This window comes from Epinephelus moara, chromosome 21 (genome assembly GCF_006386435.1).
Source record: "Epinephelus moara isolate mb chromosome 21, YSFRI_EMoa_1.0, whole genome shotgun sequence".
NCBI lineage: Eukaryota > Metazoa > Chordata > Actinopteri > Perciformes > Serranidae > Epinephelus > Epinephelus moara.
The window spans coordinates 16,651,979-16,666,407 of NC_065526.1; the positions used below are offsets into that span (position 1 = coordinate 16,651,979).

A 14,429-nucleotide genomic window follows, 5' to 3' on the forward strand; every position below is an offset into this window, starting at 1 on the left:
GAGATATTGTATTCAATTCACAAGAATGAGACAGATGATGTCACAGTGACCTTGACCTTTGACCTTCAACTACGAAATTCTAATCAGTTCATTCTTGAGTCTGATTGAATGTTTGTGCCAAATTTGAAAAAAAAAAAAAAAAATCCTCAAGGTGTTCTTGAGATATAGTGTGACTTTGACCTTAGAACACCAAAACCTAATCAGTTCATGGTTGAGTCCAAGTGGATGTTTGTGCCAAATTTGAAAACATTTCCTTGAGAATTTCTTGAGATATCACGTTAACGAGAATGGGATGGATGGACGGACAACCTGAAAAACTAATAATAAAACTAATAAATAATGCCTCCATCCATGGCTATCGCCAGTGTAGAGGCAAAAAAAATAATAAAAAATAATAATAATAATTTAAGTGTATTTTCACTTCATTTGCTTGAGTTCCCTGATTTCCAACAGGAAAATGAAGCCGTTAAAGCAATCTCTTTAAAGCCAGGCCCCATTAAGAAAAACAGTAATTTAACATCGCTGAACACAGGAGCTGCTGATATACTGATGCCTTGATCAGTTATTTTCTTTGTATTAATGCGTGACTTTGGTGTTTAACAGGGTTAGTTTGAATTCACCAAAGTCACACAATGACACGATCAAATCAACTGATAGAGGCAGCAGTAGATCACCAGCTTGTGTGATCAGCGAACTAAAATTACTGTTTTTCTTAATAGACTTTGGTGGCATTGGCGAGAGCATAGATGGGAAATAAAAGCCATCAACTGCTTCCCTGTCAGAATAGGCTTCTCTGAACGTAAAGCAGAGAAATACACTCAATTTGGCGTACAGTTAATCTGTTATAGAGTTTTTTAGGTGGGACCTTGTCTAGGCAGCTAAAATAAGTTTTGCTGCAGCCCTTGACCACAGCAGCACATTGCTTAGCGTCCATGTCAGCACTCCTGCCACTTCTCCAAACTGGAGACGTGCTGACTGACATCTGCTGTTGGTAATACACTGGCTATGGATAAGCACCTCATACAATCCAACTTCAAAAAATCCATACTACCCCTTTAAGCAGCATCAAAGGCAACTCCTACAATCGTCTGCCCAGGTCCCTTCTCCTGAAACTTAAACCTCCCTCTCACCCCTATATGGCACTCACTTCTGGCTCTCTATGCATCTCACATCTTAAGGCCCTTTCAAACATAACTCCTGTGACATTAACAGAATAAAACAACCAAACTCTTCCTGTGAAAGTAGCAGCGTCTGTTATTCACACAAGTGTCGCCCTATAGTCACAAAATTTGACTGTCCACACACCACCACAAAAACCACTCCAATGATGTGGGAAAGTTGCTGTATCTCAGCGTTGCACGTGCCCGTAGTGGTACTGAAATGCTTTTGTTCTTGATTTACTGTCAGTTTCAACTTCCTGTTCACATGACCCGTTAACGGCAAAATGCCATTGAAGTAGTGGTAAAGGCTGCGTGTGTAAAAATATAGTATTACATATGTGTGCTTCGATCCTGATCGTGGGATGGGACGAAGTAAGACTTTTTTTGCAAACAGATTAACGATATTTTGTAGAGAATTTATCATCACTTATTACCTTTGCAGCCACCACGGCAATCTAACTCTACAATATAGTACAATAGCAAGGGTGCAACTGTGCAGAAATATCGGACTCAAACAAAATGAATAGACATGTAAACAACAAAACAATACAATTTACAAATGACGTTTCGAAGCTTTGAACCTCCGAACTATTCAGTATATAGCCCTAGTTAGTTGACTAACTCGACAATTGTCAGCTAGCTACACAGTTAAGGCATTGAAATCGCTAATGTAATTTTTGTCCCCCTGTGAGCAGCGGAAAACAGCTGTGAACACTGACATTTTATCACCTTTTAAGGCCCCGATCACACAGAAAGTGTTTTAGCAGCTGGAGGCAACTTTTTGTAATTGTTTTTAATGAGAATGAAACTTTTTGCTCACTGTTTTTGTGTTGAACTTGACTTGAACTGAAAAAACTTCAACTCAAAGCAGAAAAGTGCCCCAGGTCATCTATGCTTTTTCCCCATTGTCCAATCAGATGATCTGAGAGGCGGGCCTTCTGTGGTTGTCACGACAACAAGTTTACAGTTGGTAAACAATGAAGGAGAAACTGGTGGTAGCGGTTGCTGGATACCCAGAGCTATACAGCCCGATGATAGACAGCAGGTTGTCAAACTGCCCCTGAGTCATCCTAAAATCTGCCTGGAAACAGCCATCATCGAGGTGAAGCTCCTGGACCAACTGGTGGTACTCCCCATGATCCACCCTCCTGGACCAACTGGTGGTACTCCCCATGATCCACCCTCTTTATTAGGGTCTCGTATACCAAAACAGATCTCCGTTTCCCTGTGCCCAAAAAACTATTTGCTGACAGCAACTCACCCTCAACCAGAGCTACAGCGAGTACCCTCTGCCTCAACATTTTAGGAACTAGCTACTAATTACTGTGAAATAAAAAATAAATAAAGGGTAGATTGATCGCATGGGAAGGTTCGCATAAGGACGTGATGGGGTGGTTGCCTTCCAACAATAAAAAGGCGCAGCAAGCATTTTTTTTCACTAGCGGCATTTGATTTAAAAAAAAAAAAAAAGCAGCGGGTCCGCCTCGACTTTTGCACCCTGTAAAACACTTTCTGTGTGAGTTGATGAGGTGAACTTGTTAGCAAACAGTGGCCTATAAACACATCAAGCTGACACTCAGTAACAGCAGTCATTTGGAGTCGTGTCTCTGTCCACCTGATGATGATCTAAGTCCAATATTTTCCCTCCTTTCATCTCTGTTTTCAGTCTACACCAAATCCTGAGAGCCTTTTAGCAGCTAAATATTCCAAAATGTTCACCAGCTGGCTGCTAACTTTGATGTCTGCTGTTTGATTCTGGGTAGTTTGTGTACAGTCTGTTTATCTGAGCTTTTTGGACAAAAATAAAACAATTTCATCATCACATAGGAGAGCAGTGAGAGTCAACAGAAACACTAAAGTTGGTGGCTACAAAACAAAAACAGTGAGCTAAACTTTTGTCAGTACAAGCAACCTCTTTCACATATTAGTAATTATGTGGTGCAGTGTTAAGATAAATAATTACAGATGCTTTGTATGGAGCATAAAATAATTTTTTCATCTTAAAAAGGAGCGACATGTGACATATAGAGCATATCTATGATTCAGAGTCTGGGACAGGATTGTCTGCACATGGCTCTCACGTGGCTGAGCAAGCAGCTAGCAGCTAACGGTGCTAACCCAAAAAACAGTGCTAACAACAGCAACAATGCTGACAGCAGGGATTGTACAGACAGAGACAAGTCAAATTCAAGGACTTATAAGTATCTTTTCAAGCAATCGTTTTTATTTTTGAGGTTGAATTGAGGTGGGATTGTCTGCACATGGCTCTCAACATGGAGGTGGCTGAGCAAGCAGCTACCAGCTAACAGTGATTGGTAAAGGACAAAAAAAGCAGGAAAATATATGCAGAGCCGACCGCAGAAATCCCCCCCCCCCGAGAGAGAGCTAACGGTGTTAACATGGGGGGAGGACTGGATGGTGGGTGCTACACTTCCGTGACAACGATGCACCGATATCAGTGGTAACCACTGTAAGAGCACAGCGCAGAGTGGCGGCGATAAGCTAGCCAGGAGACACTCACATGCACGCACACACAGTCGGATCATCTACCACAACAAAAAACGGAGAAGCTCAGATTACAACAAACACAGAGGATGTGTGACTTCACTCTCTGCTCGAGATGCCATTACTTCAATCTATCTTTACATCACAAATAATGGTTTGCTGTTACATTACTGCTCTAAATGTCACACACAGCTCCTTTAAATTAATGTATTCTTTGCATGATGATAATTTCTCTGCTAAATATAATTAATGTGCTTGCACGCAAAGCTTCACTGTGCTCAATATTCCCCATCACACGATCCAGACTGAGGCACAAATATAATTCCATATAAAAAGCACCTTCAGAATAAGAGTGCTGATGTTAGTCCAGCGCTGCGGGTCACTCTGAACTGTGAACTGACCAGTCACCTTGAATCACAAGACTGACAGAATGGGCTGTGACATTTTTAAAGGCTGTCTACACAGAAACATAAATTCTGCCTAGACAACGATAAAGATTGGTCACACGTGGTGGGAAAAAAATCTGATTTGAGGTGGCAGTGTAAATCAGATATTACCATGTAACCTAAAACTTATTGGAGTGCAACTGCAAAGCAACTCTAAACTACACCTATTTTTTACATTTTCCAGTCTTTTCCACCTTGTTTAAGATTGTTTTAATATTATATAATCTATTCACATTATCTTTTACAGTGCATTTGCAAAGACAACCAGTTAGACAAAGAAACTGCAATGAATAAGGCTGGATCACTGTATGAATCCACAATTATGTTAACGAGAACAAAGAATCAGGGTTTCCCTATGTTTTACTCCATGTAACCCCGTAAGTGTTACAAGTGCACAGAACTAATGACTTGTATTTACTTGCATAAACTCAGCAGCAGTCAGTCTACTGAATGTGATGTCATGAAATCAAATATCACCTCTGTGTGTTTGTGTTCTGTTAATTAATCTGCTAAAGATAAGGTTTCGAATGCACTAAACATGGGATGGATCCATAGTCTTCACAGTCAAAAGCCATTGATTCTTTTGGTTCCGTTCACAAACAGGTCCCACTAATTATCCGCCAAATATTTCCCTGCGGAGCAAAACGAAACATGTCAGAGAAGCGGAGACGTTCAGCCTGGAGGAGTGACTACACCAAAGAGGTCACACACATTTTGAGAAGGGTCCAGCTGCAGAGTTCCAGGCTCGGGCCTATCTCCCCCGTCGGACACTTTCTGGTCCTGAGCTCGGAGGAGGAAGTAAACTGTGTACGCCAGGAATGATCATTGGGATATGATAGCATGCGTTCATTAGTATGAATAAGCCACACAACCTCCACCAATAACACCAATGTCAGCAATACTACCTTAATAATAAAGTTAGGTAACGTAATGTTAAGCAGCAAATAACTTGAGTTTGCTAATGTTGGCTGACGTTAGCTAGCTATTATAATGTATACAGTAATGTTAACTTACATTAGCAAACTCAGAGGGTTAATACGTAAGTTGTTTGTTGCTTAACGTTACCTAACTTTATAAGTTATAATTATATTGAAATATGAACATTGTATTGTTTTACCTTGGTGGTATTGGTGGAGGTCGTGTGGCAAAGGTTATGTGGCATATAAATGAACCCTTTACACTCTGTAGCCTGTAATACAGTGGCACCTAAACATATAACACACTTATTTACTAACATTATAATTATCCACTATGGGGTGTAACGATGGAGATAGGTCCCAGCGCCAGAGGTGGGCCTGAGCCTGGAGTTCTGCAGTGGGACCCTATTGCACATTTCTGATACTCAAACTGACCTGCAGCAAATCTCTTCTTGATCAGCGATAGCCGGTAACCGGTCCCAACCAGCTGGATGTCACAGCCTGACAGAGTGCATCCCTCACTGCTGAACTGGACCGCCAGCTGTGAGGGTTTACAGGGACCTTCTGTCATTTGGAACCGGCCCAGAAGAGCCCCGACTCCTTTAGGACACAGATACAGTATGACAGCTTTGATAGGCTTTTTTGTGTTTCTGTTACAGTAAAGACTGCCGATACCAAAAAAACTTTGTGTCTGTAACTGAGATTTCACTTCACTACAGTGACATAATATAATGAGACTGCTTGCTTAGCAAGAATATTATGTAAGAACATGAATAAATACAAAAATGAACACTTACCTCCATTTTCAGATCTATGAGAGAGACTGGGGATTTTCCACTGTATCGTCTGCTGCTCTTGATTCCTTTAGGAGAAAATAATTCGACATTACAGAGGACATGTTGCAGTTTGATATGCATTAAGCCACAGTGGATACAAAACTTAGGACACTTGGGACATATTAGGTTCATATTCAGACTCATACTTGAATTATTGGTTTCTACTAGAACATGTTTACATGCTTTAATAGTATGAAAAATAAACCACTTTATTTTCCTCATACTGTCCATGCTGGAACACCTGTATTCACCCTCTGTCTAACACACTCTGCTTTAGCAGCTGTCTCTTTAGTACCTTTCCAGGTCTCCCTAATCTCCGCGTCTCTGCACCATCTTTGCAGCCGGAGTATGTCTGTACTGATTAATAGTGACACTTTTTTACCATGAAAAACCACCAATAAAAGTTTCTAAAGCAAAATTTTTACAACTGGATATGTTCCAGCAGGAATATGATCCGAATTCAGAGAGAAATTAACGACATGGGCAACCAAGATGACATGTTTCCCTGATGTTAGCATGCAGCTACATGTAGCAGTGTACTTGCAGCCAGGGAGTGACTGTAAAGTCCAGTTCAGACCAAACATTCGCGTCGAGACGAGTTGAAACTTGCAACCACTTGTCATTCTGCAACGTTCTAAAAACCTGCTGGTTCACACCAATGCAACTAGATGAGATGGTGTATCATCTCTAAGCAACAACTCTCTGTACCTCCACTCTAACATGAGCTACTGAAGGCAAAGAGTCCTTACCAGGTGGCGGGGGGGATCATGGCCTGGAGTTTGGCCATGCCTCCATCCACAGGAACCAGGAACTGGATGTTGTGTAATGGCATGGGAGCGGCCATGGCCTCCATGTTGTATTTGTAGTCTATTCTAAGGTCTGTGTTGTTGGCATCGCCTCGCCAGCTCACCGCCAGGTTCAGAGGAGTGGACTGGATCCCCTCTGCTGACACCTGGGAAACACGGAAACACAAGACAGTGAGAAATATGGAGGGACAGATAGTCAGATCCACTACATACACAGACAAATGAATATCTGATACCTGATATTTGATCATGTCCACGTTGTAGTACGTCGCCTGAGGCTTCTGTTCAGCCACTTTTTTCAGATGGCTCATCAGGTTTGGCATATTCACCCAGAACTCCCTGGTGTCTAAGCTACTGTCTGTTGTGGAATCACTGAGGGGTGAGAGGAGCGTGTTACTCCATCAGCCATGTGATTACCATAATTAGATACTTGGATATCATGTATGTATTTTGTGTGTGTGTGTCTGTAATGTTATTCCTACCAGCACAGCAGCTGTGGATTGGGGAGGACCTGCTCCAGCCGGCTGTAGTTGCTGATGCAAAAGGTGAGGACGGGTTGAGTCGGGTGGCTGGCAAAATGCCTAGTGATGCCCGCAGGGAAGGACAGCACCATCTCCCCTGTGATCTTCACCACACATCTGGGACAGAGGGAGTGGAGAGACAGATCTCAGAACAAAGGCACACTCCCAGAATCCCTTTAGTGTCAAAACTGAAATGCAAAGTCAGTTTGTAGCTGCCAGGAATGTATTCACTTTATTAAGCCCTATTCACACGGGACAAGTATTACCAGGGGACCTCATGTGATTCAGAAATTACCCCCCAACATCTTTGTTTCGTGCGGCACATTCGCAAGGGATATGTACTCAAATGTACTGACTTTTTCCTCTGGATATGATGCACACAGTCATATGAAACTCCACTCTGCACAACACAGAAACACTACACAGCACCATTAGCTGTGATCAGAGTTTCGCATCGGGCGGGTGACCTGCAAAGGTGATTTGCGAGTGGTATTTTGTCTTAATTTTATTTCCAGCTTCGGTTCTGCAGGTCAGATCAGTGTTGGATGATAAATATAATTACTTTTTTTTTTTTTTTTTTTACATTTTTATCCTCTGACTGCTGACTTTGTGTAACGGCTCCATCCTCTGCGCTACCTGGAATCTGAGAGCCCTTTCAACCAGATGTGTTCCTTACACACATGTTAACCGTGGAGATGTGCGGCTCAGTGTCATGAGTATAAGCAAAAATATTCATTGAAATTGTATTGTCTGAATTACCCTATTCTAAAAATATATTATTATAGTTTCACATGTATGAAATGTCCCAAAATGATCACTTTAGAACGCGCTCACATGTATGAAATGTCCCAAAATGATCACTTTAGAACGCGCTGTCTAATTGAATTATTTGAGCAGCGCATGGTTATTTTAGGATTTGCAGTTACGGGGGCCTGCAGCAGATCTTGTGTTGACGGGTCGCGTCAGGTTGTGGAACCAATAAGTCATATGTTCGGGCGCTTGTACGGTATTGCACGTCATGGTACTGGATCAGGAGTGGGTCTTGAAAATCAGATTCGTGCAGGACTCTGGTGGCAATGTCCCGTGTTGACCTCCTTTTTTAAAATTTTCGTTTTTAAATGTGAGTTAAACAAACAGAACCGATCACACCACATTGTCTCATGTCATCCATTTCATCATCTTTCAAGATTTTGCTCCTCTGATGGATTTGAGCTTGCTCTTTCTGCAAATGGGACTCCATGCTGTGTAGCAACATGAGCCTTCTGCGCCCAAAATGGTGTCAATACTTTCATTCATAATTGCCAAAGCAGCTTCCATAATTCTGGACCGAGAAAGAGGCAGAAAAAAGGCGCAGAAAAACAAAAAAAAGACCAAAGCAGGAAATGCCAGTTTGCATGAGACTAATGTTATCAAATGACCTCTGTGTTTGGCGAAATATGGCAGATAATTTGCGGTGGAATTAGTAGCTGACAAATTACAAACATGGCAGATTTGCACGGGATTAGGATCACAGACGACCTCCATAATTGTTAGAAATTACTAGGGATCCCCAGGCAATGCTAGTCACAGGGTTTTGGTCTTAGACTCTGCATCTTGATACTTATAACATTAAAAACTGTCTCTGTGTTCTGTGTGGGCCTACTTGCTGGGGTCTGCGCCTTTGAAGTAGGCATTGATGGTTTCTGTGAAGGCAGCTGCCACTGGTAGAGTGTCCTGGGGTCCCATGGTGAGCGGACTGGGTCCTCTGGAGCATCCTGTTGAAAACACACACACACACAAAATACACCTAAAATACACTCTGACTATGCCTTTTCTCTCGGCTCCTTCCCTATATGCTCAAATGTGCAGCGATGGGCTACACGCATAGATTGTATAATAAAGATGGACGACATGACAGCTCCCTAAAAGTGATGCCAAAACATCTTGATCACCCCTTGGTGGCTGGCTGCAGTGCAGGTCATAAATCCCGCCCCCGTCATGTTAGCGTATGAAACACGGGCCAAACTAAAACTCAAATTACAGTTCAATTTTTCTGATAAGTTACTCGATACTACAAAAATGGGGTTTGCGGTCATGTTTGACAGCACTTGATACCACGCAGATCGCTACTACACAGACTCTGGCTTCAAATGACATCACCAGTGCAAGATGGCAGCTGTAGCATCTGGGATATTTTGGCCTCATTTTTGTACAGTGGGAGGAAGTGGAGATGTGTCATTCATCTTTATATACAGTCATTGGTTTTGCGCAAAAGATAAAGTGGGGAGTATAAACCAAAAAAAGCAAAAAAGTTGAAACTCAAACATCGATCTAGACACCAGACTGGGTGAGTGAGCAGGACATGGGATGGGATGGGCAGCAATATTCTGGCTCAGTGAACATGAATGTTGAGAGGACTGCAGGTAAAAGGAGGGCAGGCGCTTTCAGCCCATGCACTGATGGGACTACAGCAGCGTACTGGCTCGACTCACCTTCAAAAGCTAAATAAAACCTGCCGTGGTCAAACCATACCAGAGGCTGTGTGGCCTCTGAGTGAGCAGAGACATGAGGAGAAGAGAATCATGGAGAGGGACAAGACTGTGAGGCAAGGACACGATGATGAGAGACAGACAACATGGACACAGACTGAGATGTGAGGCCAAAGACAAAAAGATGACTTGCTGGTAGTGTACCTGAGGCGGACATGCTGAGCTCCTTTCCTAAGGTTGGAGTGGACGCTGCACTCTGTATGGTGATGGAGGAGATGGAGGAAGAGCTCTCTGCCCGGGCAAGGGGGGCGAAAGGCGGGGGGCTGCCTGAAACTGGCGGACTGAAGGGCCGAGACTGGAGACAGCACACAGAAGAAACAATCAAATTAAAGGGTAACTCCAGTACTTTTAACCTAAACCATATTTTCCCTTTTTTTGTCCAAGTGACTAATGGGAACAACAATTTTTGAAACTTGTCCAATATGGAGTGAGAGTGCTGAAGCTGGCAGCAGCGAAATAGGCTGCAATGTAACCACTCTGGGCAATTGTGCATCATCGATGTATGGCGACTCTAAGTGCTTGTTTTTGCCAATGAAAGGCTCATATTGTAATTACAAGTGTCTGGCAACATTATGCAAAGGATCCCTACAGAGATAGACCTTTTTGTTAAAGCATAAGATCCTTTTTTGTCCCCAGAAACAGCCATGAAATCACCATTGCCACACCCACCAGACTCCATACAAATAAACAGTAATTTTAGCATGTATACAGCCAGTACATTTCCACATCTAACTGGGTAAATTAAGGCTTCATTCCAACCAAACTATAGTTGGCTATTTTTGGAACAGTTTAAAGACAAATCTAGATGGCTTTGTGAGTTTATTTTGTTTCCGTTGACTTTGAATGAAGCGTGTTTTACAATGTTAAAATTACTGTTTATTTAAATGGAGTCTGGTGTGTTCGGCAATAATGATTTCCTGGCTGTTTTTGGTTGGACAAAAGTGATGTTACTCTTTAATAAGAAGGTCTATCTCTGTAGGGATCCTTTCCATAATGTTGTCAAACACTTACAATAACAATCTGAGCCTGTCAGTGACAAAAACAAACACTTTTAATTGACATACATTGACAGTGCACAATTGCCTTTTTCGCCACTGCTGGCTGCAGTGCTCTCACTGAATACTGGACCAGCTTCAAAAATTGTTGTTCCCATAAGTCAGTTAGACACACACAAAGAAAAGGAAAAGGGTCAACATCCAAAAACACCAAACTTATCCTTTCATAATCAGTTTTCATTTATGTCATTTAAATGTCACAATAAAAAGCCATTAGTGGAGAGAAGGGCAATCAGCGTCAAAGAAATAAAAGAACATGTACCAGGTCTGTGATTGGTTTCCCTGGGGGCAGCTTTGGTCGCGATGAGGGTCGAGGAGGAGGAGGCGGAGGGACCGGACTGCCTCGAGACTGAGGCGTGGCGGGACGAGCTGGGGACGAGGGGCCTGCGGCACATACCAGTGTCTGTGGTTAGCACTGCCTTCAGATCACAGTGAGAGAGATTATCACTCAACACCAGCTCCAACATTTCCACTCATGACACTTTCACAGAGCGAGTCCTGTGTGCTCTCATTCGAAATGTGGGTTTGACAGTGACTTGTGACCAAAATTAAAGAAAAAAGTCGAAGAACTATTTGCGATACTTTAACATAATTCAGTTCTACAATTAAATTAAAAACTCACCTCTTGCTTCTTACTCTTTTTAGGAGCAAAAACACAAAAGCAGAGCAGCTGTCTGTCTGGTTCTGGGATGCCACAAAATCTGCTAAGCCTGTCTACTTCTCTCTGATATTTCAGACCTATTATTCCGGCAATTTGCCCTTATTTTCTTTGGGATATCTCTCACTGATGACATCCACTGCCGGGTGCAAAAGCTTGACAGGCTTGACAATTATAACCAAGGTGGGTAAGATTCAACAAAAGGTCATTAACCACTGTAAACATTTAGAAAGAGACGAGCATACTCACTGCTGCCTGAGTAGGGCCCCGGGGAAGACATAATAGACCTGTAGGTGGTTGGAGGGAGAGGAGGTGGCGTGCCCCTGAAGCTCGGCGTCAGCTCTCTGGGTGAACCCACAAAGTCTGGGATATCATCTCTCAGGTGCATTCCCTCTGGAGTCCTCTTTCCCCCGACACTCCCAAGGACCAGGGGAGATATGACTCCTGCCCGAGGAGACCTCCGCTCTGCTGGCAGAGGGGGAATGGGGCTGATGGGGGCAGGAGACGATGAGTACTCTGCAAACTGAAGCACCTCCTCATCGATTGCCTCGTCGTCGAAGCATATAGGAGGCGTGTTAGAGGGGGAGAAGTTGGGAGGCAGGGGAGGGGCCGGTTCATCTGGAGGAGGAGGTCCGAGCACAATGGAGGGGGGTGATTCTGGTGGCGTGAAAGGAGGAGGAGACCCGGGAGAAAACGGTGGAGGTGAAGGCGGGGGCTCGTTTGGTGGCGGTCCTGGAGAGAGGCAGGGGGTGGAGGGGGTGGACGAGGGCGTGTCTGGAGGAGGAGAATCCGGTGGCGGAGGGGGTGCAGGTTCATCAGGCGGCGGGGGTCTGTCACTGGTGAACGTAACCCATCTGGGGGACACTGTTTCCCCACTGCCGTCCGCAGGGCCAAACACGTCGTCCAGGTCAGGGGCTGTGGAGCCTCGGTAAGCGGCAGGGGACAGGACGTTCAGGTAGATGGGAGCAGAGCTGCGAGCCGCTCTTCCATTGGGTAACTCAGCTGCAAAGAGTTTGGGGAAGCATTTAGATCACAGCTCTCGTTGGGTTTAACCGTATAATTGATATAAAATGCTGTTTTTAAAGTTAAATTTACCAGCAGATTCTGAAGAATAGCCGTAATGACTTCTTGATGGAATGTTTTTTGGAGGAAGGGGAGGAGGAGCTGCAACAAGGAGGACAGTTCAACACTACAGACTTCAGCATTTCAGATATATGCTAATGTTTTTAAGGTTAATTCCTGTCAGCTCACCTCCTGTTGGGAAACTTCTGCTCAGCTGTGATTCTGAAGGTGGTCTGGAATCTCCCCATACATCTGAAGGGACCACTATGAATGGATAATAACAAAGAAAAGTCACCTCTGTAAACCTGCTGTATGACATGTTTCGTATCAGTTCATGTGATGATTTCATAATAGGGGACAAACCATCATATCTGGCATATTTGGTCTCTGAAGGCAGCCCAAAAAAGGCAGGAACGTTCTGCGACAGCTTGTCACTGCAAGAGGAAACATAACATTCATCAAAAACAATTTTCTACTTTTTTAAAGGAATACTTCACCCACAAAATAATCATTTGTGTATCAGTTATTCACCATGTGTTACATTAAATTTATCAAGAAAACTTTTTTTTTTCACATGCCTCCACGAAGGTAAGAGAATCCAGCAACTGAGAAAATTCTTGATGAATTGAAGTAAAGGGGCACCGCTTTTAACAACAGCAAAACTATATCGAAACATCTGTTTACAAACTATCACAAAACTTGTGCAGTGTAATCCAAGCCTCATTTATCTAGTTGTATGCTCAGTAGTTCCCAAACACATCCATCCATCCATCCATCCATCCATCCATCCATCCATTTTAATCTGATTATCAGGGGCCATGTCGCCAGACATCCCTCTCCCCAGCTTTCCAGCTCCTTCCGAGGGCCCCAAGGCGTTCCCAGGCCAGACGAGATATGTAATCCCTCCAGTGTGTCCTGGGTCTGCCCTGGGGCCTCCTACCAGTGGGACGTGCCCAAAACACCTCCAGTGGGAGGCGTCCAGGAGGCATCCTGATCAGATGCACAAACCACCTCAACTGACCCCTTTCGATGCAAAGGAGCAGCTGCTCTACTCCGAGCTCCCTCCAGGTATCCAAGCTCCTTACCCTATCTCTAAGGCTGAGCCCAGCCAACCCATGGAGGAAAAACATTTTGGCCGCTTGTGTCCGCAATCTCATTGTTTCGGTCACTACCCAGAGCTCATGACCATAGGTGAGGGTTGGGACGTAGATGGACCACTACATCGAAAAACTTTGCCTTCTGGCTCAGCTCCCTCTGCACCACAACAGACCGGCACTGCACCTGCATCACTGCAGAAGCCGCAGCAAACCACCGATCCATCTCACGCTCCATTCTACCCTCACTCGTGAACAAGACCCCGAGATATTTGAACTCCCTCACTTGAGGCAGTAACTCTCCCCCAGTCGGAGGGGGCAATCCACTGGTTTCCAGCAGAGAACCATGGTCTCAGACTTGGAGGTGCTGAATCTCATCCTGACCGCTTCACACTCGGCTGCAAACCGCCCCAGTGCCTGCTGGAGGTCATGGTATGATGAAGCTAACAGAACGACATCATCTGCAAAAAGCAGAGATGCAATTCTGAGGTCCCCAAAGTGGACCCCTTCCTCCCCCCGGCTGCGCCTCGAGATTCTGTGCATGAATATCACAAACTGGATCAGTGACAAGGGACAACCCTGGCGGAGGCCAACACCCACCTAGAAATGCCAAACACCTGCATTTTTGCAAAAAAGACATAGTGTTGAAAACACCTTTACATAAACAGAGTAGTGCTCGTGGACGAGCAAGTGCGTTTGAAGTCTGCTTGTCCATTTGCATGATATCAGACAGAACTGTCAGCTCGTTACACCTTGTTTCCATCATTTTAAGATTGCCGTTTAAGGGCTTTTAACTGTGGAGAAGAGTGAAGTAAAAGCAAACTACTATAGCAATGGTGAT

At 44.0% G+C, this 14,429-nt stretch overlaps 1 protein-coding gene across 1 annotated transcript in view; it reads right to left on the reverse strand.

The window, feature by feature from the left end:
* Positions 1–2,311: 2,311 nt before the first annotated feature.
* The window catches only part of sgip1b (SH3GL interacting endocytic adaptor 1b), a 76,868-nt gene continuing 64,750 nt past the window's right edge, over positions 2,312–14,429 (reverse strand). Inside the window, exons 13-25 of the mRNA XM_050032840.1 lie at positions 12,858–12,928; positions 12,684–12,758; positions 12,528–12,596; positions 11,682–12,434; positions 11,037–11,158; positions 9,864–10,014; positions 8,834–8,945; positions 7,153–7,308; positions 6,907–7,042; positions 6,614–6,816; positions 5,826–5,890; positions 5,464–5,628; positions 2,312–4,743 (exon numbers count right to left, since the gene is read on the reverse strand). Of these exons, the coding sequence (XP_049888797.1) occupies positions 4,721–4,743; positions 5,464–5,628; positions 5,826–5,890; positions 6,614–6,816; positions 6,907–7,042; positions 7,153–7,308; positions 8,834–8,945; positions 9,864–10,014; positions 11,037–11,158; positions 11,682–12,434; positions 12,528–12,596; positions 12,684–12,758; positions 12,858–12,928 (2,101 nt within the window). The 3' untranslated portion in view covers positions 2,312–4,720. The remainder of the gene's footprint in view (positions 4,744–5,463; positions 5,629–5,825; positions 5,891–6,613; positions 6,817–6,906; positions 7,043–7,152; positions 7,309–8,833; positions 8,946–9,863; positions 10,015–11,036; positions 11,159–11,681; positions 12,435–12,527; positions 12,597–12,683; positions 12,759–12,857; positions 12,929–14,429) is intronic.